The sequence below is a fragment of the Augochlora pura genome, chromosome 7 (genome assembly GCF_028453695.1).
Source record: "Augochlora pura isolate Apur16 chromosome 7, APUR_v2.2.1, whole genome shotgun sequence".
NCBI classification, from domain to species: Eukaryota; Metazoa; Arthropoda; class Insecta; order Hymenoptera; family Halictidae; genus Augochlora; species Augochlora pura.
Window position 1 is genome coordinate 16,517,170 of NC_135778.1, and position 23,679 is coordinate 16,540,848.

Genomic DNA, 23,679 nt, shown 5'->3' on the forward strand with positions numbered 1-23,679 from the left:
ACCATCTTAATCGGCTATGCCCTTTAATGATATTGTAGCGGGAATGTCAGGGGAAATGGTTGAACAAATGGATATACGACACAGGATATATGGTTTACTGAGGACGAAAGGAGATATATTCTAATTAGCATGTTACAGGGTGTTACAGGTTTATACTTTGATCAATTTCCTTGCCTACTTCTATGGTGAGCAACGAAAGCAACTTTGTTCAAATGGAACATCTACTACTATCAGGCGGCCGGCCTTCATGGCCGTCCTCTCCCAATAGATCTAAACTACGCTGCAAGGCTATCGTATCCCTATGTTCGGAAGGCGGCCGGCCTTCCTGGCCGTCCTCTCCACCGTCATGGTCACCGAAGAACCTATGCAGTTCCCTACAGCGGGCGGCCGGCCTTCATGGCCGTCCTCTCCCTGACTACCCTGTGAGCGGCCGTGACTTACCTCGTCCTCTCTCACAGATGTAGCGTCGAATCAGAGCAAGATCCCTCTGTATACTACCTCGTTGCTAGCCATGAACCGTTAACCTTTTAGATACTACGCGCCACTATAGTGGCTTTCGCGAATGGCTCGTGCTTTACTCAATTGTTTTATTATTTATTAAAGCAAACAATTAAAGTGAAAGTGTGTACATATATACAATATATTAAGAAAAGAATATATGTTATTAGTACTATATATAGATATCCGGAAAAAATATATATTAAGAGAAAATCGTTATTTAGTTACGAAAGACTTTATTTGCGCAAAATCCTGCCGTATCTAAAAGGTTAATAACAATTTGGTAACTAAGGAGTCTGGCGCGTCGCGATGCTTCTAGTGAAAGCGAAGCTCGGAAAAGATCCTCTGTTCGCTGGTCCCGAGAATTCCTACGGCGTTCGTTTGATCGCTGATGAGAGATCGCCTAAACTTTGGAAGAAAGGGGGCCCAAGTGGAAATTCGAGGACGGGTGGCGAGGTAGTGATCTTGGGATACTTGGTTGCGAGAATTCGAACTGCGTAGACGTACTGAAAGAACCCGCAGTCACTAGCAGAGGAATAAAATATTTTTTTATATCTATTTCAGTTTTATTTTACTACACTAGAAAGTTCGATTGTGGTCAACGGAATTATCGATCGGTCCAGGAGTAGCCTCAATGATGATAGTTTTTGTCTTCTTCTCCTTTCGCCTCGTTACAATAGTTTATATTATAAAAACATTGTGGGCGGATGAATGATGTTAAGTCAGATCAGAGTTCGGTATGAACCGGTACGGAGAGATTTTTTTATGGTGTTTCTGTAACTTTTTACCGTTACAAATGTCATTTAGTTATTCGTTCGTCTTGTATGATAAATAAGCTTATGTAATGATAATTTTTATTTATCTTAACATATATACATAATGCTCTATATAAAAAATATTGAAGTCGTGCACTTGTTAAGGCAAGCATGGGCATTGAAACAATGACAAAATAATATACAATATAAAAATATAGAAGTATAATCAATTTCCGAGGCACGAACGTCACTTAAAAATATGTATTAGTTATTTACGGATCCATAAGATTAACTGCAGGTGGTCGCACGTTTAGCTGATATTCTGCGAAAATCATAGCTGCTAACCACTTATATTGATCGTCCTTTAATGTTCCAGCTATCGTACATCCGAAAAATGGAGTTTCTTTACACCTAAAATATCATTTTTATTATTATTATTATACAAAAGAAAAATAATATTTGTCTATATAATCTCATTGATGTTGCATTAACTACCTCATCGGTTTGGTATTTTTTGTGATGAATGTGACGGACCATCTGTAAGGAAAATACGTACTTTCTTACATACTTATTGTACTTATTACATACTAATTTTTCGAAGATTAGTAGAAAGAATAAGAAACGAACCCAGTTTGCGGATTCCGTTTAGGCTCGTGACCTAGGTACCAAATGATATCTTCTATCCTCCATTCGTGTAACTTAATCGAACACGCTTTGTCTTTGTAACAGCAAAGTCTTCCTTGACTTAATTCGAAGAGGTAGGTTTTGAAGTGCTTCATTTTACAGCTAGCGAATTTAAGTTCACCGGACGGCGTTAGCGGTGGTTTTACCTGTAAATAAATAGAGTTCTTGAATTAAACAATTTATAGTTTACAAACATTTCTGTAAACAAGAGGGAGACAAGTGCAAAATTAAAGTCACGCTTATTTCAATGCTGTCTATAGGGAAAGCCCTGGCATACAATGCTGCTAAATGAGCCGTCCAGTGCACACATCGATTAACTCCACTTTTTGAAAAATCTTAAATTTAAGTGTCAAAGCACTTGGTATAGTCATAACTTTTTATATTTATAATAACTTTTCTGAATAATAAAGTTTAACACCATTAAACGGCAAAATTTTTTTGGCCACTGAAAAATAAGTAATTTATTTCAGAAACCATTCTGATTAACTCCATACTCTAATGTAATCGTTGATTTGTTGCCATGCATCAATGCTTTTTTTTTAAACAGCCGAAGATGTTTCCCCCTCTCAATAATACTGGTAATAAAATCGCATTGGCAAACAGATAAAAAAAATGTTTGTTTGGCCAGAAACTGAAGGATCTCGTGGGTCTCAAGAAAGGGCATAGCCGATTAAGATGGTCAAAACTGCCCTTAGAGGTTTTTCGATGAGTCATATACCGTTCGATAGCTGACCAATAAAAATTCATCTGCGCAAAATTTTAACCCTGTAACTTGTCCGTGAGGATAGTTACAGGGTAAATTAGATTTCGCGGTTTTCCGCCATTTTTCCACCTTTAGCGACTTTCTAAAATTTTGAAAAAAATATGGCTTATTTTGGACATCAAGCCGGATAATATAGTTATAGAATTTTTTCAGGTAAAAAAAATTTTCCCGTTAAAATCAGGATCGCCACAGTAATATTCCTGATGAATTAATCACAAATAATATATTATAACAGAACTGTCAACATTCATTTTTATGGAAAAGCTGTAATAAAAATATATAATAACTAACTTTTTCTGTAATGAAAAACTTAAAAATTTAAAGACTGAATTTAACTTTACTGCTTTTTTTCAGTTGCCAAATTGATTAACTCCATCAGTCACATAAAAACTATAACATTACCGACGATTATTTTTTGGCTATTCTTTCTTGTTAATTTTATACATCGTTAAATGAAAGCTATATCTGTATTTATGCATTCTACATTATATATGTGAATCTATGTTATAACAGGAATTTTAAAAAACAATGTACATCATTTCATCGCGTTTCTCGACTTTTTGATTTATGGAGTTAGTCGATGTGTGCACTGAACGACTCAAATGACAAATGTGTAACACAAAACGGATCATTGTATGCTTTTACGTTAATGAATATTGATACTTCTCGCACGTGAACGAGTAAAACAAGCCTAATTAATCCACATCCTGCTTTTGTGGCCGGCAAATATGCATTGACTCTTCCCCCTCTGACTCATGTGCTCTCTAATCCACGGCGTGTCGGTCACCATGAAAAATAGTTTCAGACTTGAACGCCCCTGAACCTCACTAATGTATGCGTTATTGTGCATTCGAGCCGTGAGAAACAAATTGTAACATACTTTCACCAATCTACCGGTTAAAATTACTTTACATTGTTTACCCTATTTTTACTAACTTTTTATATCTATGCGCTGTCACCAAATTAATTTTATAGAAAAGTCAATTGGGGGTCATGGATTAAATTTAGAAAATCATTTTAAATAAAAATACTAAAAACTGACTTTTGAACAAAATAGTGTCGAGTGAAAAATTTAAAGGGTGCGATTCACCCCTTTGATAAAACTAGCGTTGAACTAAAATATTAAAAGACGCCGTTTTGATAAAAAATACTGTTAATACGCGTTGTGCGTTTGTTAGTTTGTCGGTGTCGGACACTGATTTTTTTATTTTTCACTGTTATGGAAGCAGTGAGAGATTCCCAAGGTTATCGTTGTATAGATTCTTGATCTATCGCGTTTACCAAGGACAATATATCCTTGTAGAGCTGATCTCCTTTAAGAATGAGGATGTTGTCCTTCCTATCCTCGGGTTCCCAGTATCCCCACCTTGCCACCGTTTCAAGGACACGCTCGGTGTAGTGCAGCGGCCGTTCCAGCGCACCGGATAACGTGTACTCCTCCAAGCAAAGTTCATGGGCCGGTGAATTCGTTTTCTCCGCGAGCTCTATGCATATATCGAGCGCGGTCTTTTGTGGACCGATCTAAAAAGAAAACACGGATGTATTCAATATTTCCACCACTTTGATGTTTCGCTAAAACAATATCATACACAGCGAACTGTACACCATGCATAAAAATATATTCATCCAAAACTGAATAAGAAGAAAGTTAAAAAAGAAAAATGAAATAAGGTAACAAATACACCGTGGATTTTTATGAAAATTCTCATCTACCTTTCAATCGTTTCCTAAATATCCAAAGGAGAATAATTTTTACATCGACTAAAAAATTCTTCATAGGAGAATGATATAAGTTATATTAGTATGCAAGTTCTTCGCATTTTTCAAACTAGCGCCAGTTTGCACGAAGAATCGTGTGGTCTAATAATAAATATATAAATATCTAGTATTCCATGAGCAAAAGAAATTGCGATCAGCGATGAGAGAATCGGTAGCAGATAAATGATTTTCAAATGCGCGTTTCGAACAATGGATTAATTACGGTAGGGATGGTCGTGAGCAACAGATTCTCACCGTCACGTTCACGCATTCACCGTCTTTCGAGAAGATATAGATCCATATCTTGAGGTCTCCGGACGGCGCCCACGGCCCATTGTTCGACACGTGATGCTTCTCAAGGACCTCTAATATCTTCGCCTCCTTCGCTAGATCGGCGGCGGTCAATTGATACAGTTTCGGATAGAGCCGGATCAGATCGCCGACCACCCTCGTCTCGCGGCGGTTCCATTCTTCGGCGCTGTTCTTCCCGGCGTGCATCAACGTCGGACCCCAAATCGCGGAAAGATTCTCGACGGTCATCAGGTTCCGGGAACTCTGTTGACTCAGGCAGTGAAGGTGAGCAAGAATCCTCCGCAGGGTCGCCGCCGGCACAGGGCTCAGCGTAGATAACAGCGACCTGTACGTTCCGACCTGCTCGGTCTCGTTAATGTTTTCTGGAATTTAAAACGAAAATACTGTTTGTTACTTTTCATTGTTATATCGAGGAGAACTGTATAAAATGTAACACTATTTTACGAAAGTCTTCAGTTTCAGACTTTTTCGTAGACTATGGACTTCTATTAAAAGGTAAACGTTTTCTTCCTTTTTTTTTTTTAATAGACTGAGAATTTTATGCATTTATAATGGAAATTAAGTTAAAAGAAGTTAGGCTATTGGCACTGTTGAGGAACAATGAATACAGTTTAATATTGATGAGAAGAGAACGGTGTTTTATTTAGTCATTAGATAATTTCTAAAAAGTATTCTAGTATTATTAGAAATCGTTAATTGTTTCGCTAATAATCTCATTAATAATTTCTACCGCTAATAAATTCATTAAATTGAAATTAACACGAGAATATCCTTAAATTCTTTCTCTTTTTTAAGTCCTTTCGCGATGGCTTTAAATGGCATTCGAAGCATCGCTATGATATCATATATCGATACCAGTTGCGATAAAAATTGCTAACTATCAGTATTTCACATTATTTCCTTTCTGCAAGCTATGACAGCGGAGATACACGAAGCGGATAAGAAACGATATCGCGGCATTATTAGGTTTTTCCTATTATTATCGGAAATCCTAGCGGACAGAAGTAAAACGCGTTCCAGCGTGAACGGATCCGTATCGTTCGACGAAACCGGGACGCGTACCCGGTTAAACGAATGTCCTTAACTTCTTAAATAATGAACACCGGAGATTCAACTATAAGCTTCCTAATGGAACTGATCGCTATGTGAGAAAGTATCACGTGGGTGACGACGGCTAGACATTCTTCTTATAATTTACGGAAACGTTCTATCTCCTTTGTCAGCGGGACAGACTTTCCGGTTACTGTTAACACTCTGATCGCTGTGACTCAGCAACCATAAATACTCCGCCGAACCGTAGCAACCTCTCCTAACGAAGTGGAGATTGAAACCATCGTTTATTTAACATTTGTTCATACAATCGACGCGCCAGCGTGGATATTAATTTTCCCAGTTCGACTAAAATAATTGCCGTGAAACATTATAAATGCGAATAGAATTTCTCATTCTTACGCTTTCGATTTGTTCGGATTACTGTCCATTGTCAATTGGCTGGTTGTTCATTATGCAATTATAAATATTGTCGGGACACCTTTGTGATAAACATTAGAAATTTCCATAATTTTATAGGGCAATGCAGATTTTTATAAATACATATTCAGCGTACATAGAAAATATGAAATTTTTATCGAGCTCCGGAACATCTTCCTATTTTCCTACCTTCTTTCAATATTTTTCTCTTTCTCTAATATATCTATTAATTCATTGTACTCTCCAATATTTCACTAATTATTAGATACAACTGCCGCGCATCCTACTCCGCCATCATAACGGAAACACAACGTCTGGGACCGAGAAAATGGTGGTCACGAACGCAAAGGAGATAAGAAGAAGGGCGATAGAGAAGAACGTCGTGGCAAACCGGTTAGATCATCGATAATAAGACGAAGATAAGGGAGAGAACGATAAGATGAAAGATCGGCAGGAAATCGTGTAGAAATTGATACGAAATGGTGAAGAAGCTCGTGGAAAGAAGCGGCAGGGAAAATCGCGTTATAACGAAGAGCACCTTATCGCGCAATCGGAGAAGCTCAGCTTCTTATAATGCTGACGACCTGTTCACGAAATGTGGCACAAGGATTATAAAGCATTAGTCTTGCATTATACGAGAACACGATCCGTTTCTTCCTTGCAAAGTCGACAGCGTGAGGCGAACGACTTATGCTTTCGAAATAATAATTACTGTTGCATCCAAGATAGAAACTCAGTCTGCATTCGAGAACAAACGATTCTTCATTCAATTTTAATTAAATGATTGCATTCAATATTAATGCCTTGTGTTTCATTTGCGACATAAATCTTCACTCTATTTACAATAAAAGTCTGGGCAATTCAAAATAAAAAATTGCATCGCATTCGGCATGAAAATAAAGCTTATATTTTATTCTAACTAAATTTGCATGAGATATAAAAGTAAAGCTTCTATTTTATTCTAACTTTTGCATGCGATATCGAAATAAACTTTGATTGCATTCAAGATAAATAGTATTATCGTATTCAATATTAAAAACTTGTATTTCATTCAAGATGCAAATTTCTATTAATAATAAAGCTGCAGTGAAATTAAACATTTTAATTACATTCAATATAAGAACTTCTACTTGATTCGATATAAAATCGATCATAGCAGAATAAAAATTCTGAAAAGGCGCATTCCATCGTGTAGAAGATTACTCGGAATTTGAAACCTGCTGTGCAAACACATTCTTCGTTGCCACGTAACACTTAAGAAGCGCATCGGATTTTTATACATATGTAGAACCCGGTGACTCGTTAGCGGTAACAGCATAATTCGTATTTTCCATCCAATAAGCCGAACAAGCGAACGGAACAACGCCCGGCAAAAGCGGCTTAGCAATTTTGATAACGGGTCACTTCGAGAGACCGCCTCCACCGATTTGTCGGAACATTATCAAGTGCGTTGAACTCGTGACGCGATCCAGCCAAGGACAGCGCGGGGTCTGTCTTCTTACCTGTGTTGAGGCAGAGCCGGTCGTGGATTTTGGCAGGAAACAATGGGTTCGGTAGATCACGGAGAAATCTTCTGAGAGCGGTGGCGACGTCGTGCTCCGTGTACAAGCCTTTCGTGATTTGCATCGCCCACGCGTCGTGACGGAAAGCCACCAGCAGCCGAACAACGGCGCTCGTGGACCCGCTACGACGATAAATTCCCTCGGTCATGATACCTTCAAATTAACATTGACACTGTCATAGACAACGATCACGTGCCGGCCGATCGCGCAATCGATTCGCTCGCGATTCTGCACGCGTCGAAAATTCGAGGGCTCTTTTCGCGACGCTCTCAATTCTTCACTGTACTTCAACGAATCTGTCTCGCGACACGCTTGGCTAAAGAAGTTAATTGCAAACTGCACGAAATTTATTAGATTCGTATTATTTAATTCGCATTATTTAATCTGCATTATTTCAATTCTCAGGAGCATGCGTAGCTACTTCTTTCGCGAGGGAATCGATTGACATTAATTTTGTCTTTCGACGGTCAAGTGGCAACAGATTTAAACACTGATTTACAGATCTGAAATTACGCAAAGATGAATATATTTGCGCGTTGATATTTATTGAAATTGTTTATTAACCTCTTAGGCACGTCGCGCCATTATAGTGGCTTTCGCGGATGTTTCGTGTTTTACTCAATTGTATTATTAGTTATGAAAGTAAACGATTAAAGTGAAAGCGTATATGTACAATACACTATACCAAACAAATTGTATATTAATGAAATGCTAATTGAGTTATGAAAAATTTCATTCGCGTAAAATCCAGCTGTTCTTAAGAGGTTAATAAATCGTTTAAGTGTAAAGAAAATAATACAGTAAAGATCAGATTATTATTCTGGCGTTTTTAATCGTTTTTGGACGTGAAGTTTTCAAAATGTTGGAGAATTAGATTATGCATCAAAGATTTTAATAATAATAATTATTAAAAAGCGAGGTTCGATTTACCATGAGCGTATATAAAATTGATGCACTTGTCGAGTATCACGGGGACATCGTCCTGTGTTAGTTGCTGCTCTTCCAGATCGGGACCGCACGTGGTGGCTGCTTGATAAAGCGCGTGCCTCCATGCAGATCCTTCGTAAATGCCTGGCGCAGCGATGTGCAACGCACCGTTGCCACCTGCATCCACGACCACCACGGGAACGAATCCCGCATTCGGGTTCGGACCTTCCTGTTCACGCAACACTGCAACATGTCATCCAAATTTACTATCGTCAGGCTGTGGGTCTTTATCAGGGCTTGTATTTGACTATAGTTTAACTGGAATTTAACTGGAATTAACTATAGTTTAATTAGAATTTAACTATAATTTAACTGGAATTTAACTAGATTTTAACGGGAACTTAACTGGAATTAACTATAATTTAACTGAAATTTAACTATAATTTAATTGGAATTTAACTATAATTTAAATGGAATTTAACTATAATTTAAATGGAATTTAACTATAATTTAACTGAAATTTAACTATATTTTAACTGGAGTTTAACTATAATTTGACTGGAATTTAAGTGGAATTCTGAATAATTTCTTTTTCCATGCCATGTTAACAGTTATTTCGCCAGATTAAAGCGAAATTTGAAATATAAAAACCGCTGGGACTTTTTAACATGGTGGACGGTTTACGTTCCATCGAAGATCAGTGAATGCGAAATAAGTTGTTTAAAAGTGGTTGCCCGATCATTCCGACTGTTCTAGTCATTTTGTGCATATATTTATTAAACATACCAATGCACCGCGCTTTTCGAAGATCGAGCTCCCCAAAATTGATAGCCGTCTGCTGATCGAGAGACTTCGTGTAGACAAGAGTCCTCTGATGCAGAAGAACCCATGCCGGAAACCATACACCTGTTACACCTTCCTGGAACACGTATTACCTAACCTATTAGTTAACAGTATCCATTACCGATTTTAAGTTAGATCATTTTAGAGTAACCATCGCTATAGATCATCTTTTTTTATTATATAAATCATCTTTTTATCCTGACCAATAGCCTGTGAGCCGGTTGTCATGGCAACCAATAACTTGTTATGTATTATTGAGGTGTTATTATATAATTTTTTAAATATTAGATACCTTTTGCGATGAAAAAAATGAATAAAATGAAATAAATAATATAGGTAAAATTGCTTAATAATAATTTTATGAAGATATAAAAACGTTTATGGCGAAATGACCGGTCGATAAAGAGTTACGTAAAGAGTTAATTAAGAACATTCGTGCCTCGCTGTTACCTTTAAGTAAACCCATCCCACCCTCGTCAGATCGGACGTGTATTTCGTGGGAAAGACTAGAGTGATCGCCTCCAATATTCGCTGGGCCCAAATTCTTCTTTCGGTGATACCTTTCGCGTAGAACACGTGGACGCTCGGTCTTCCTTCCACGCTAATCGCGATACAGTGCACAGTCTCGCCATCGATTGCTCTAAACATTACAAATCGTTTCGTCAATCCTCAAGAGAAACATCTCGCCGCGACAAACATACTGATTCTTCTTCTTCTGCCCGTTTAGTTTCTCAATTTTGTCCAAGAGTCGATCATTAAACAGATATTTATTGACAGGTCGAGATAAACTCGAGAAGCATTTAATTAAAAATGTATAAAAAGCTATTTTTGTGGAATCAAGAAGCAAATAAATTAAATACAGCAGAAACGTGTAATGTGAGACGGTGACATTAATCTTGGATTATTGTTTTATAATCGATCATTGTGTCTACTATAAAACTATTGTTCTATAGTTGATTATTGTTATAGCAGCTTCGAAAATTCATTTTTCTTGCAATATATTAAACAAACCGAATGTTATTAATGTATCTAAGGAATATGAGAGAATTCAACTAATATTTCCCATGGTAAACTAGAAACATCCAGTATCGGCATCATTAATTGACCAGTCAGCTTTCGCAATTTCACTGATAAGTGTACAAGTTATCGTAATTGCACCGCATACGTTTGATCTCCGTCGTATCCTATTTAACATTCTTAAAAAACATACAATCCAATAATAAAAAAAACTATCAAAGTACACCATGTAGCCCGTTAGCCGTCACCGAAGAGTACACTCGTCACGAAGTAACGGCAGCGTACCGTGTCGCGACGAGTATACTCGTCAGGAACAAGTATCCGGTTAACCCCTTGCACTGTAATAATGAGTCAGACTCGTCGTGAAGATTTTATGCAAGATCTACTAAATATTAATATTATTAATTTCTTCTACATCGAAATCAAAATAAATTCTCGGAATTAGAATTAAAATTCATGGCTTCCAGGCATGGCGAATTCCATGGCGTCTAGGCAATACGCTGAAGTTAGACGCGGCATCCAACCGGAAGTCATGAATTTTAATTCTAATTCTGAAAATTTGGTACGCGAAAATCTAAAAGATCTAAAAATAAATTCTTTTTTGTTATAAAAGTATAGAAACAAAGGTGAATAAAAACGATACAGGAAACAAACATCGTCTGGTCCTATTAAGGAAATTATTACGTCAAAGTTATGTCAAATTATTAAGTCACAGCATGAAAGAAGCTATAGTGCAAGGGGTTGAACGACCTCGCCATCCTCCGAATTATTGCAGCCGATAACGCTTAACCTCTTACACTACGATCTCTATCAAAACTGCTTCGATTGGTATTTTTTCATCCTTAATAGTTTCCTTGACAGAACGAGAGGATTTTTGATTCCTGATTGTCTCCATGTACTTCCATTCCTAAATTGTTACTCTAGAAGATTTAAATTTTGTTTCAATTTAATAGAAACGACTGGCAGTTATATTTATTAACACGTTCCGTGCCGAGCAGTATTTAGTCGACTCTTCATTCTGGTGAATTGAAGCTTTAAAAGTCAATATATTATGTTTATTTATCAATTATTGTCAACATAACTATGAAGCAGACTTATTATGGATCTATGCTTTTGGTGGAAATTATTTCTTGGTTTCTAACTTGTCATAAAATATTTGTTTTAACGCATCGAATAGGTATTTAAGTGGTACACCGCCAGTGGTACACGTGGCACGGAATGTGTTAAATTATGTACGAAATGTTCGTCACGAGTCTGACTCGTTGTTACAGTTTAAGGGGTTTGAATAGCGAAACGAATTCGTTCCGCTCGTCCCACCCGGTATATCTCTAGATTCCGCAACACCACGGATCTAACTGTATCTACGGTGTCTCAAGGCGTGTTCTTCCATGCCGTGAAAAAGCGGACTCACTTTACATCCTGCAGAAGATGAATGCTGTACACTGTGTCGAGGTGAATGACCTCCTTCACGGTGGCCATGCTCTTGTCCGCGTAGAACGACAGCTTCTGATCGGCCAGCATCGCCGCCCTTTGGACGAGATCCTTCGCCCTCTCGATACCGACGCCGGACCTGTAAACCACCCCTCGATGCGTCGCCGGGTTCTGCGGCGCGTTCGACTTCGGCCTCTCCAGCTTCGTCGCCTTCGAGACCGAGCCCCTCGCTTGGTCCCGGTCCCGGTTCCGCGACAACAACTTGCTGCCGCTCTTCACGAAGCTCATCATGTTCGGCCCGATGCCGTGCGACGACGAGTCGTGTCTCAGCTTCTTCAGCTTCTGTATCATGCCGACGCGACGGTGCTCCTCCGCGTTCTTCGCCGCCGCTGGGCTCGCCGGTGCCTCCTCCGCGGGTTTTGGGTTGTCAGCCGCCGCCTTCGTGGCTGGAATTTGCGAAAGTAGGGTCTCGGTGATCAATCATGGAAAGTTGAGAATCGTCGTGTAGCTATTATTCCTGTTAGAAAATCGTTGGTCGGTGTTATAGTTACTCACATTATTTCGCACAGCTAACGATACGCTACTACTTTTCTTTAACTGAACGGCTCGAATACTTTTTTAGAGTATAAGAGCAATGACTGAGTTGCTTCGTTACAATTTTGCTATTATTTAGATATATACAGGCTGAGTCACCAAATGATTGCACCTCAAATAACTTTGCTGTTTCTAAAGATACGTAAAACATGGCGAGGACAAAGTTTCATGGTACAATTGGGCTGACACGATGCTATAGAAAAATTTGGTTTTTATGTCATTTTTTTGGAGAACCACCCTCTTTTAAGCACCTACAATGATAGTTCCTTTCATTAGGAATTCAGTGACAATAATTATTAAAAAAAAAGAACAGAAAAACATACTGATAGTAAAAAAAGACGAAAAAAACAAACAAAACAGACCGATAGTAAATCAGAATGCTGAATAACAGTAACATTAAAGGACCTTAGTATGTTTACTTTAACTGGGATTATATTCTGTATTCTGCTTTCATATTCTAAGAGGATATTTTATTAATTTTTTTAATAATTATTTAGAGGAAACAATTCGCTTCCGATATTGTTGTTTAGACGTTCCCTGGTAAATGTAGGTGAAAGATTCTATGATAAAGATATATTTGCAAGGCGTAACTAATTTTCAGAGAAATATCGGCTTCGGAACTGTTCATATGCGAATCAGCCTAATCTACCGTTTCCTGCTTTCAATCGAATTTCCTGTTTTACGAGCCAATTGCAACGGCGCTGACTAGGACAGAATGAATTGAAAAGATGAATTAATAAAGAAATGGCTCATTGTTCCTAGATACATAATGTTAAAACAATAGATTTTCTACCGAGTAGGAAATAAGGTATTATTAAACACTAAACACATGAATGTTATGAACAATTCGCGAGAAACATTTTTTAATATTTCGGAAAATGTAAATAAAGATAAAGATGTTTCCAAGGGAATTTCCCTTGATTTTATAAAAATACAAACATTTATTCCTTTAATAATATCGTGTTCGTGCACGATCGGTAGATTAGAGATTTTTATGAAACATTATTTTAATTAGATTTTTTAGGCTTTCGCGGCCAGAATTTTCAGAATTAGAATTAAAAATCATGGCTTCCGGTTGGATACCGCGTCTAATTTACAATAACACAATACGCTGAAATCAGACGCGGCATTCAACCGGAGGCCATGATTTTTAATTCTAATTCTGAAGTATTATTTTAATGTTTATCACAACTAGAGGGTGTCAAAGTCGATACGTGAAAGTAGTGTGATTCATTGTTTGTGACAAACAGTGTGTGCCTGCTTAAAGAAACAGGCGACTGTAATAGAAATCATGGAAGATTAACTCTCCTCGATGTCATGTTCCGCAAGTTCTCAAGGTCGACATATATTTTTCAACGCGATTGAACATTTCCGTTCCCAATAGATATTGTTATGGTTGGCGAGACAACGAGATCAATGATGCACACTATGTTAATCATCCGGCGACAGCTACTGTTACAGGAAACAGCTATCTGCGAGTATAGAAAAGGTTCCACGTATCTCGGCGTTGTACGCTAATTCAAATTTATTTATCTAAAGTAACAATTTCATTTTCATTCGACCTAGGTTCCACGTATCCCGACGTTCTACGCTAATTGAAATTTATTTGTCCAAAATAACAATTTCATTTTCATTCGACGTTCAGAACGAAGGATCCGCTGGTTGTTCAGCAACGTTTCTAAACAGATTCGTTAACAATGTTTTCTTTCGACTCATTGATCTTTCTGTTGCAACCAATTGAACGATCTTCGATTGAAATTAATCGATAATTGTAGAGATGTGTGTAGCGATGTTAAAAATATTGATTCGAATGGACGTCTGTCTAAAAATAACTTGGGTCAGTTCGACGTTAGATCTCCTACAATTTAACCCTTCGTGAACAGTGGATGCTTTTAATCCCCATAGAAAATTACATGATCTTTTTAATAGGAATAACATTCTTCAGTCGAACTAAATGACTTCAATATTTATTTTTGAGATATTAGACATTTTAGAGCTACGTACAATTGTATAATTATTTAGAATATTTATAATTAGAGATAATTATTTTCGAGATATGTTTAAAAAATATAGACTAGATTTACGAGGCACTAAAAGCAGCTGTTTTATATTAATTTATTAAAGCAACAGAAAGACATCTATTCTGATTTTTAAAGAGCGTCACTGTAATATTTACTGCAGGAGTTATTTAGTTAAACGGGTTCTGTAAACCTAGTGTCAATAAATGCACTCTGAACAAATTAAACCTTGACACCCTCATTGATATATGCAGATATATATCTCTGTAATTACTTTCCTATTTCTCCCAAATATTTCCTAAAAAAAAAAAAAATGAAAAAAATAGAAAAATCAGCGACGCCAGCAAGAAATTCGTAAAAGCAATATCCAGGACAAAGTTCAAGGTACCCACCGTTACCTGCGCAAACGCTGTCATCGCCAGCGGCCGCTGCGTCGACCGTCGGATCGTTTTGCCGATCTCTGGGCGGTTTCCTGGGCGGCACGGCCGGCTGTTTCTTGGTGACCAAGTGCGCCAGCTTCGGCAACAGCGCCGGATTTTTTCCAACAGTGGCCTTGTCGCTTCCGGCGACAGCCTCCAGCGTCTCCTCGTACTCGTTCTTCGGCAGAGAGTCGATCCTCCTCGGCGGCACCGGCGGCACTGCCGAGATCTGCGGAAGCGGCGCATCCTCGTCGTCTATATCGTTCGGGTCCTCCTCGTTATCAACCGCTTCTTGGAAATCGAGGATGCTGCCGGAACTGCTCGGTGAATCGCTGGTGGCCAGCAGCGTCTCCAGCAGCATCATGTCGTTGTTGCCGAAGTTGCCGTACAGGTTCTCGTTCTCGGCGGTCTTCGCGAACGGATCGAACTCGAACAACAGCGACCGACTGTTCTGCGCCCTGTTCTCCGTGCCGGACGTCTCCGGTTTCTCCCCTAAGGGGACTCTATGGGCAAGCATCCTCTCGTATAAAGAGTTCTGCACGGACGCTTGGCTCTCCTCCGAGGTGGAGGACGTCCGGTTCACCAGAGGCTCGGCGGACACGGGGCTAGGATCCAGCGCGTCTTCCTCGGCGCTGGAGATCGGGTCCAATTCGTCGACAGTCTCGGACTTGCTGCCTGGGGCTGTGTCGTAGAAGGTCCAGGAATCGGACCTGGACAACCGTCTTGAGTCAGTCTTGTCGCGGGGTAGCGACCCGCTGGCGTCCGAGAGGTTCAAGCTTTGGTCGGAGCCGCTGGCCTGAGAATACAAAGTAACTCTTGTGATTTAATTGCAATTCGAAATTTAAATTTCGTTCAACTCTTTGCACTGTGAAGAAGCGCCATTATAATTAACTATAATTTTTTTTACAGATATCACGAAAGCTCATATATAAAAAGTTGTTAAAAATGTAACTGCTATACGAATTATAAGACTCGATTTTATATAAATAGAATGCACATTGTTATGCAAAATGGAAATGCTACGAGTCTGAGAAATTGTTTTATATTTGTAATTGAAATGTCTTCGAGTGCGAAGAGTTCAAATTCTATTATAGTATACTGTAATTCTATTACTGTAGTTTATCAATGAACGGAGAGATTAGGAGGAACGACGTCTTGGAATGAACGACGTGAAGTTGATTAGACTGCTTTATCTTTAGGTCTTTAAACGTATCAGGTTCGTCGGAAAGTTATTACTTTCTTCACAAAAAATGAATTTCTAACAAACAATTTCACAATCAAGTAATAATTAAATAACGTTTTAAGATCTTCGTTAAGTAATGTCACTTAAAAAGTTTCAATATACATTTAAAATTCTAAAGAGAATATAAAGCGTCACGTTACGACTCTATAAAACAATAATAATTAATGTCGAAATTACTGTAATTAGTAACAAAATTCTCACCTCCCGAGAAATGATATCCTCTAATCATAAAGAGAAGGTCATAAAGAACATTCATAAAGGAAAAGTCGTCAGTTATTATTGAAAATCTAAATCACCATTCCAACAGAATAAGATATTTAATGTGAGAAAAATCTCGATGTTTTACCTGATTCAACGCGAAATTTAGGAGACTGAACGACTCGGGGAAGTCCCTGTCGGTCTTCACGGACACGGTGGAGCTGATCGTGTCGTATCGGTTGCTGCCAGACGTGACGGACTGCAGTTCGTCGTAGATAGATTGTTCGGGATGCGGGGGTGGAGGATAGTCCGGGGGCGGCGGGCTGGTCCGCGTGCCGGAAAGGTCCTCCTCGTTCCTCATGCTCCTCAAATTAGAGTTGAGAGGACTGTAGAACGTGATGTTGCTGAAAATGTCGTTGGCCGGCATCGAGACGCATCTCTCGTCCTCCATAAGGTCGTTGCACCACTTCATGCTTTCGGCGTTGTCCTTCACGAGATCATCCTGATTGAGGGAGGTCAATCGTCGCGTAAGCAGATTCTTCACGGACTTCTCCAGCCGGATGCTTGCGTTCCTGGTGCTGGAGATCACCGCCCGTCCCTTGGTCGTCACCTTCTCCGAGATCTCGTCCTTCAGCTGGCGCGAGCTGGTGCTCAGGTTGCGGAAGAACTCGTTGTTCGGTGTCGTTCGGGTATCCGGGTTCGATTTCGCGTCGTCGGTCTTCTCCGATTGGCCCGAGTCGCTGCTCTGGCTGCTGTGGCAGCTGCTCACCGGAAGCGTCGGCGGAAGCCGTCGAGGCGCTGGCACCGGCCGGTGCGGCACCACCGATCTAGGCTTCGGGATCGGTTTCACCTCCATCACGGTCGGCTCGGTCTCCGACTCGCCGCTCTCTATCAACCGAACCACCCAGGAGCGTAGAAGCAGCGCCACATGCTTCGTTTCCCTTAATCAGAGGTTCGTTCGGCCCATTAGACGGATTGCTAGCCACAGGTTCGCTCGTACAACACGCGGTATTACAGGCGGGATCGAATGTGCTCGGAAGCAGGGTGAGGTCACTGAAGCAGAATGAGGTCACTGATTTTCTTGTTACTAAATATAATTCAGAAATACGTATTTCTTAAAGAGGTATCTTCTAATCTAGGACTTTCGAAGAATACATTTTTATCAATCTTATTTTTTGTGTAGAAAGCTTTTGCCTTTAGGAAGCTTTATCTACTTCTCGCATTTATATCGTATTTATTATATTATACTACTTTGAATAAAGAGATAAAATATACATTTATGCAGGCTATCCCAAAAGTGACTTTCAGTAAAGGTAATAATAGAGTTCCTGAGGTCATTTGGAGCAACTTTTTCCTTAGCGAAAATGCAATCCGTGGCTTTGTTTACGTGTTATTAACGAAAAACACCGTGTATGCGTCCACGATTATGTACAGATTATGTTGACTACCACCGTTCAATGTCAGTCGACTAAAACTATTACGACGCTGTGTATATTACGAGGTCGTATGCTTGTTCTCTTGTGTAATTTGTAACGACAGTTTCATAATTCAGCGATCAATTCGGTGTTCTACATATGGTAGGTGTATTTAGATGCAGTTTCAGTTTCAACTGACGCTAAACTTCTCTCACACACGGATCGATTAGATAACGCGGTGCGTTTCGAACGGGTAGCATAGCATTGTGGTACTATACGGACGAAACATTCCTGAGCGCGTTAGTAAAATGTTACGGCTGGAACGTGAAGTAACAGGTGTTGTCGTTTCGTTTGATCTACACGTTGGACGATAAAAGATTAGCAATTTCAAATAAAATACAAAAATCTCAAATCTAACAATATAAAATCTGAAAATATAAAATTTAAACATATGAAATCTAAAAATCTAAAATCTAAATATATAAAATATAAAAGGGAAACTTAAACTCTGACTGTAAAATATAAAATTGAGACAGTAGGATCATTCGTGACCTCAGCAAACCAGTTAATAACTATGGTGAAACAGAGAGACCGCTTCTTTAAAACAACAGACTCATAATTTGATTCATTAACAATACGAGGAATTGGCTAATTGTACAGAATGAGTCACGCTACTCTATAACCGCAAATTAGTTGGCAACTTTTTCGCCGTATGCGAGAACGTTTTGCACAGAATTCGTGCGGTATCAAGTGAAATTTAAGAATGCGATAGCTACTTCCGGATGAGTTGCTTTGTTATCCAGACACTAGTGGAAAAGGTATAATTTTACGACAAAACGCGTCGATTAATACAAAGTGACGAAAATGTACCCTATATTTCCTCTATTTTAAAAACTATTAATCAATTAATAATGACTAGACCGCGGATCTTTCTGCAAAATAAAAATTCTCCGCAGCGATTTGAAGAATTATAATTAAAATAAAAATGCCTTCTCTTTTTAAATAACTATTATAAGAAATAAATGATGTAGCAATATTTTTAAATCATTCTAATTTGTTTACAATTTCGTCTAACAGCGATAATAATGTTGCGCGGTCTCAACGTCCGTCGCGGCATCCCGTATAATCTTTATTTATTCACAATTAACAACAGCAATTAACACTAATAACAATATATCTGAATCTGGGAGGATACGACCTCTCGCTTTGATAGGTCGAGGGAGTCTCTCGTCTCGCTTCTCATTAAACAACTACGTTGGCCGGAAACCGCCATATCGATCCGACGGCCAACTTCTCTCGATCTTGACAATCGACAGCTTCCGTCGTAACAATAATTACTTTTCTTTCCCGCCATGCCACTAACAACCATAACGAAATCATTTTAACATTTCAACAAAATCACTTTAACATGATGACCTTAACAAAATCATTTTAATATAATTTTCCAGTAACCAAATTAAACTGACAAAGTAATCTCGTCCTATTGCTATAATCCGTGAACATATCTCTCTCTCCTTGAAAACCTAATCGCGAAGATACCATACCACCGCGTAAAAGACGCGGCAGCTCATCGAGGGGAACACCCTTATCTCTTCGCGTTTCATATTCCATCAAGCGAACTAGTTTCAGGAAACTTTTACGACCGCCGGCACAATAATCGTCGCGTCATAAAATCTCGTCACGGTTCAGCAGCAATGGCGCGTCTTCGTTGCCGGAGCGTGGAATACATTCGAACGAGGCAAAGCGAACGGTGATCAATTATTCGGCGGTCGTAAGCCCAGTGTCGTGGAAGGTTTCGATGCCATCGCGTGCACGTATTTGCACGTCTCGAGGCTCCGCGGACTGGTGTTAAAACGCGGCGAAGGAGCGCAACATCGGGCCGGCGAAGTGTTTCAATTCCTTAACCTCTAAAGCACGGCGCGCCACAATAGTGGCTTTCGTGAATGTTTCGTGCTTGACTCGTTTATTTTATTAATTATTAAAGTAAACGATTACAGTGAAAGGGTGTATGTACAATACACTAAGAAAAGAATATATGTAATTAATACTATATATAGATATACGGAAAAAATATATATTAAGAAAAAATGGTAATTTAGTTACGAAAAACTTTATTCGCGAAAAATCCAGCCGTGCCTAAGAGGTTAACTCGCCGTCCCTTTTCGCAGTCGCTCGAGTTTAACGCGTTCTCAGTGCCGACAATATACCACTAAAATCCCCAACAAATTAAAGCAATTTAATTAATTACAGTGAAACTAGAAAGTTAATATTTATCATAGGGGGTGGCACTGGAACCCTTTCGCATCCGAAATATTTTAGTCATATTCAATTTGTCCAAATATATTCTAATAAAAATGAATTTTTAAGATTGATCAGAAATTAGTGTCACCCGTATTTGGGTATGTCCATTTTATATAAGAATATTCATTCTATGCATATGAAATTGAGTCACGTGACTCATATAACAACTACAGTTTCAACAATTTTTCAAATCTGAGCTTTAGCAATACCTGTAAAAATAATTTTTGAACGTATTAGAAAAATTTTAATGGCGCCGCGGAGTCGCCACTCGAATGCAAAGGGTTAATCAATGAAAGCCAGTTGAAATTGAGGATTGCAACGTTCGATGGTATCGCGTGATTCTGACCGGCAGACACGCGACGTACTTTTGTTGGCCGATTCACCTATCGTTTCCTGATTATTCCGGAAGGGTTGGCCGATATTTGTGAATTACTCGAACGAGAAATGACCGAAGGCATTCTCGTTAGCGAAGCAAACACGCGCGAAGTGAAATCGGCAGCGACAGTTGACCAATTTTAATAATGCATGATCCACGGCCGAAGAAAAGTGAAAACTTTGTAATAAAAACACCTGCTGCGTGCGGTAACAACGAGTTCCTCTTATAAAAGAAAAATGGGTCTTCTGATTCGCGTGAATCATTACGCGTGAATCATTATCAAATATGTAACACCGTTTCCGTGTATTTTATTCGCTGGTCGATGAACCGCGATCCCTTTACCGATCGAAGATCTTTGATGCTTTTAATGGCTAATGATCCTTGATACTTTGAATGACCTATACTAACTATACTAATGATCTATACTATCTATACTAATGATCTATACTATCTATAGTAATTATTTGTACTAATTTTACTATTTTTAATGACCAACAATCTTTACTAATTTATTATTTTAATGATTTATTTTTAATGATCTGTGCTACTTGTAACGAACAGCTATCCTTTCTACTTGCAATGAACGATGGTTCTTTCAAGTCTAAACGAACGATGATCCTTTCTAGTCTAAACGAACGATGATTCTTTCTACTCTAAGCGAACAGTGATTCTTTTTACTTTAAATGAACAGTAATCCTTCCTACTTTTAAGAAACAATGATTCTTTCTACTTTCAACAGACAATGATCCTTTCTACTTTTAATAAACTTCTGCCCTTTTAATGTACAACAATCCTCACCCTTCTAATAAACAAAGTTTGAATGGACGTATCAACTTCGCACATTACTCGCCAACAGTTTGACTTAACCTCTTGGGCACGGCTGTATTTTACGCAAATATAGTTTTTCATAACTAAATTACCATTTTTCTTAACATATGTATATTTTTTCCGTATAGCTGTATATAGTATTAATTACATATATTCTTTTCTTAGTGTATTGTACATGCACACATTCACTTTAATCGTTTACTTTAATGATTAATAAAACAATTGAGTAAGGCACGAAATATTCACGAAAGCCACTATAGTGGCGCGTCGTGCCTAAGAGGTTAATCGAACCGTTGCGGCATAGAACACGAATCTTATTTCATCACATCAATGACTAATGATCGTGCTTTCTTAACGAACAATATACGAACGAATGGGCTCTATTGCACGGTAATTATCAACGTCAAATTAGCAATTCTAAAATAATAGGTAAAATTGAGTCAGACATAAGTCAGAAAATTGTTAGAATCCTGTTGCAGGATATTTAATAAATTGAAACAATTGGAAGAAGGCGCGCGTCTTTGTTTAAGTCCGTACAATTGTCGTAGACAATATTCGATTTGTATTATGGTCCGCAGTCTAGTTGTTGCTTCGAGAGCCTGTGCAAAGAGATGACAATGCAATCTATTCTATTTAGCGCGTCTGCCTCGTCTGAAAGACAAACACAGCGTTTGCGTACCCGTTGAAACTGAACGAGAATTTAACACGTGTGCGCCACATCTCTATGCCACTCTAAACGATTAATTCTTCAGCCTTTTATGATCCAATAAAAATATCGTGCCGTTGTATCAGCCGTTCAAAACAGAAACGGTGTAGTAGAAGCTAGATTGTGGATAACGAATGATAATGTAACGTGAAAAATTGTTATAACTCTTCTCAGTAATTTCTAGCTTGAACTTAACATAATAAAATAATAGAATATTCTTTGGTATGCTTTAACTAAAAAAAATAATATTAGTAGAATATTTTTTGATATGCTTTAACTAAAAATAATAGAATATTCAGTGGCATACTCTAAATAAAAATAATGAAATAATAGAATATTCTTTGGCACTAATTAAAAATAATGAAAGAAGAGGATATTAAAATAGAGAGAAATTTACACCATATTTTTGCATTAACCGGTTGCACGATTTTAAAAAAGAAAAGCACGCGAATCTCGATATAGTTCAATTTGCAATAATAAAATGTAACTAAAAAGCACGCAGTCTCATGCAAAAGCGTTAGAACCGAATCGAAGCGGTGTTAGCGTGTAATAGATGGAAGATGTCAACGAATAATTTGCACTCGATGATTCCAGCGTTCCATCGCCTGACACCATATTGGATTCGTCTATGAAACAGAGCACACGTGTCCGATGATGTCAATCCAGTTACACCAGGTTGCCGACACCGATTCGAAGGTAAATTGTCAATTGGATTCGTTCGTACTTAAATGCGTTTTTGCTTCCGAGGATTCTGGTCGAGTGCAAACAATCGATAAGAATGATTTCGACGCGTTTATAACCGTGGTGTTAAAGCACAGAACCGAATTCGGGATATCGAACGTAGATTGAATAAAACCGTTCTCCACACTTCGAAAGATTCGACGAATGTATGTCATAGCTTCTGCGTCCACGGCGGCGTTGATTTTTACACAGAGACTCGTCAACAACACTTGCTGCGCGCATTCTACCGACGACAGTAAGGCATTCCTCTGGCACTTCAACAGTAAAGAGACAGCTCAGCGCGAGGTACTGGAAGGTTGAATCACCGCATCCGAGTCACGTGATTGGCAATGAGGAGTTGGAATAAATCGAGTTTCATAATTTCGTACGCGGCCGATTATCGCCTCTGCCCGTTCGAATCCGCTTTCGATTTTCATCTCCATCGAGTTTAATAAGCTAATTTTAATATTATAAGCGTTAATCGCTTTTAATTTCTATTTTTTTCAGACATTTATCACTGTGAATATTAAACTAAAAGTTGTTGTATTCATCGTAATAGGTTCTTCGACTGTAAAATATTTAATGGAACATTTACATTGGAACGAAAGAATATAAATGTAATTATTTAGTTGATAAAAGTAGGAGAAAGAGTATGAAATTAAAGTTAGTATATTTTCTATAATAAATGCCACGTGTAATGCGAATTTTGAGGTTATTTATATATTTATGTATTAATTAGAAAATATAGGAGTTACGTAAATATTTGTTTCTTTCGTCAATAATTCTAACTAATTGCTGGTTAATAATAATGCGATAGTATTTTTGAAATCTTTATTTCTTT

At 38.4% G+C, this 23,679-nt stretch overlaps 1 protein-coding gene and 1 long non-coding RNA gene across 8 annotated transcripts in view; one reads left to right on the forward strand and one right to left on the reverse strand.

Annotated features, from left to right (window-relative positions):
• Positions 1-1,095: 1,095 nt before the first annotated feature.
• The window catches only part of Rhogap15b (RhoGAP_ARAP and RA_ARAPs domain-containing protein RhoGAP15B), a 28,153-nt gene continuing 5,569 nt past the window's right edge, over positions 1,096-23,679 (reverse strand). The window contains exons 1-13 of one of the 7 annotated variants that reach the window (XM_078185753.1): positions 22,987-23,205; positions 16,641-17,433; positions 15,031-15,847; positions 12,001-12,466; positions 10,023-10,212; positions 9,516-9,648; positions 8,733-8,972; positions 7,743-7,955; positions 4,714-5,132; positions 3,982-4,221; positions 1,881-2,083; positions 1,749-1,790; positions 1,096-1,664 (exon numbers count right to left, since the gene is read on the reverse strand). In XM_078185753.1, coding sequence (XP_078041879.1) covers positions 1,526-1,664; positions 1,749-1,790; positions 1,881-2,083; positions 3,982-4,221; positions 4,714-5,132; positions 7,743-7,955; positions 8,733-8,972; positions 9,516-9,648; positions 10,023-10,212; positions 12,001-12,466; positions 15,031-15,847; positions 16,641-17,433; positions 22,987-23,081 — 3,990 coding nt within the window. In that variant the 5' untranslated portion in view covers positions 23,082-23,205 and the 3' untranslated portion in view covers positions 1,096-1,525. Of the gene's footprint in view, positions 1,665-1,748; positions 1,791-1,880; positions 2,084-3,981; positions 4,222-4,713; positions 5,133-7,742; positions 7,956-8,732; positions 8,973-9,515; positions 9,649-10,022; positions 10,213-12,000; positions 12,467-15,024; positions 15,848-16,640; positions 17,546-22,842; positions 23,206-23,679 lie in introns of those variants that run through there. The other 6 variants (XM_078185752.1, XM_078185758.1, XM_078185757.1 and 3 more) reach the window with 6 other exon arrangements.
• LOC144472556 (uncharacterized) lies at positions 20,608-23,574 on the forward strand. Its single transcript, XR_013494438.1, has 3 exons — positions 20,608-21,802; positions 22,713-22,814; positions 23,052-23,574. It is a non-coding gene; the product is annotated as an uncharacterized LOC144472556 (long non-coding RNA).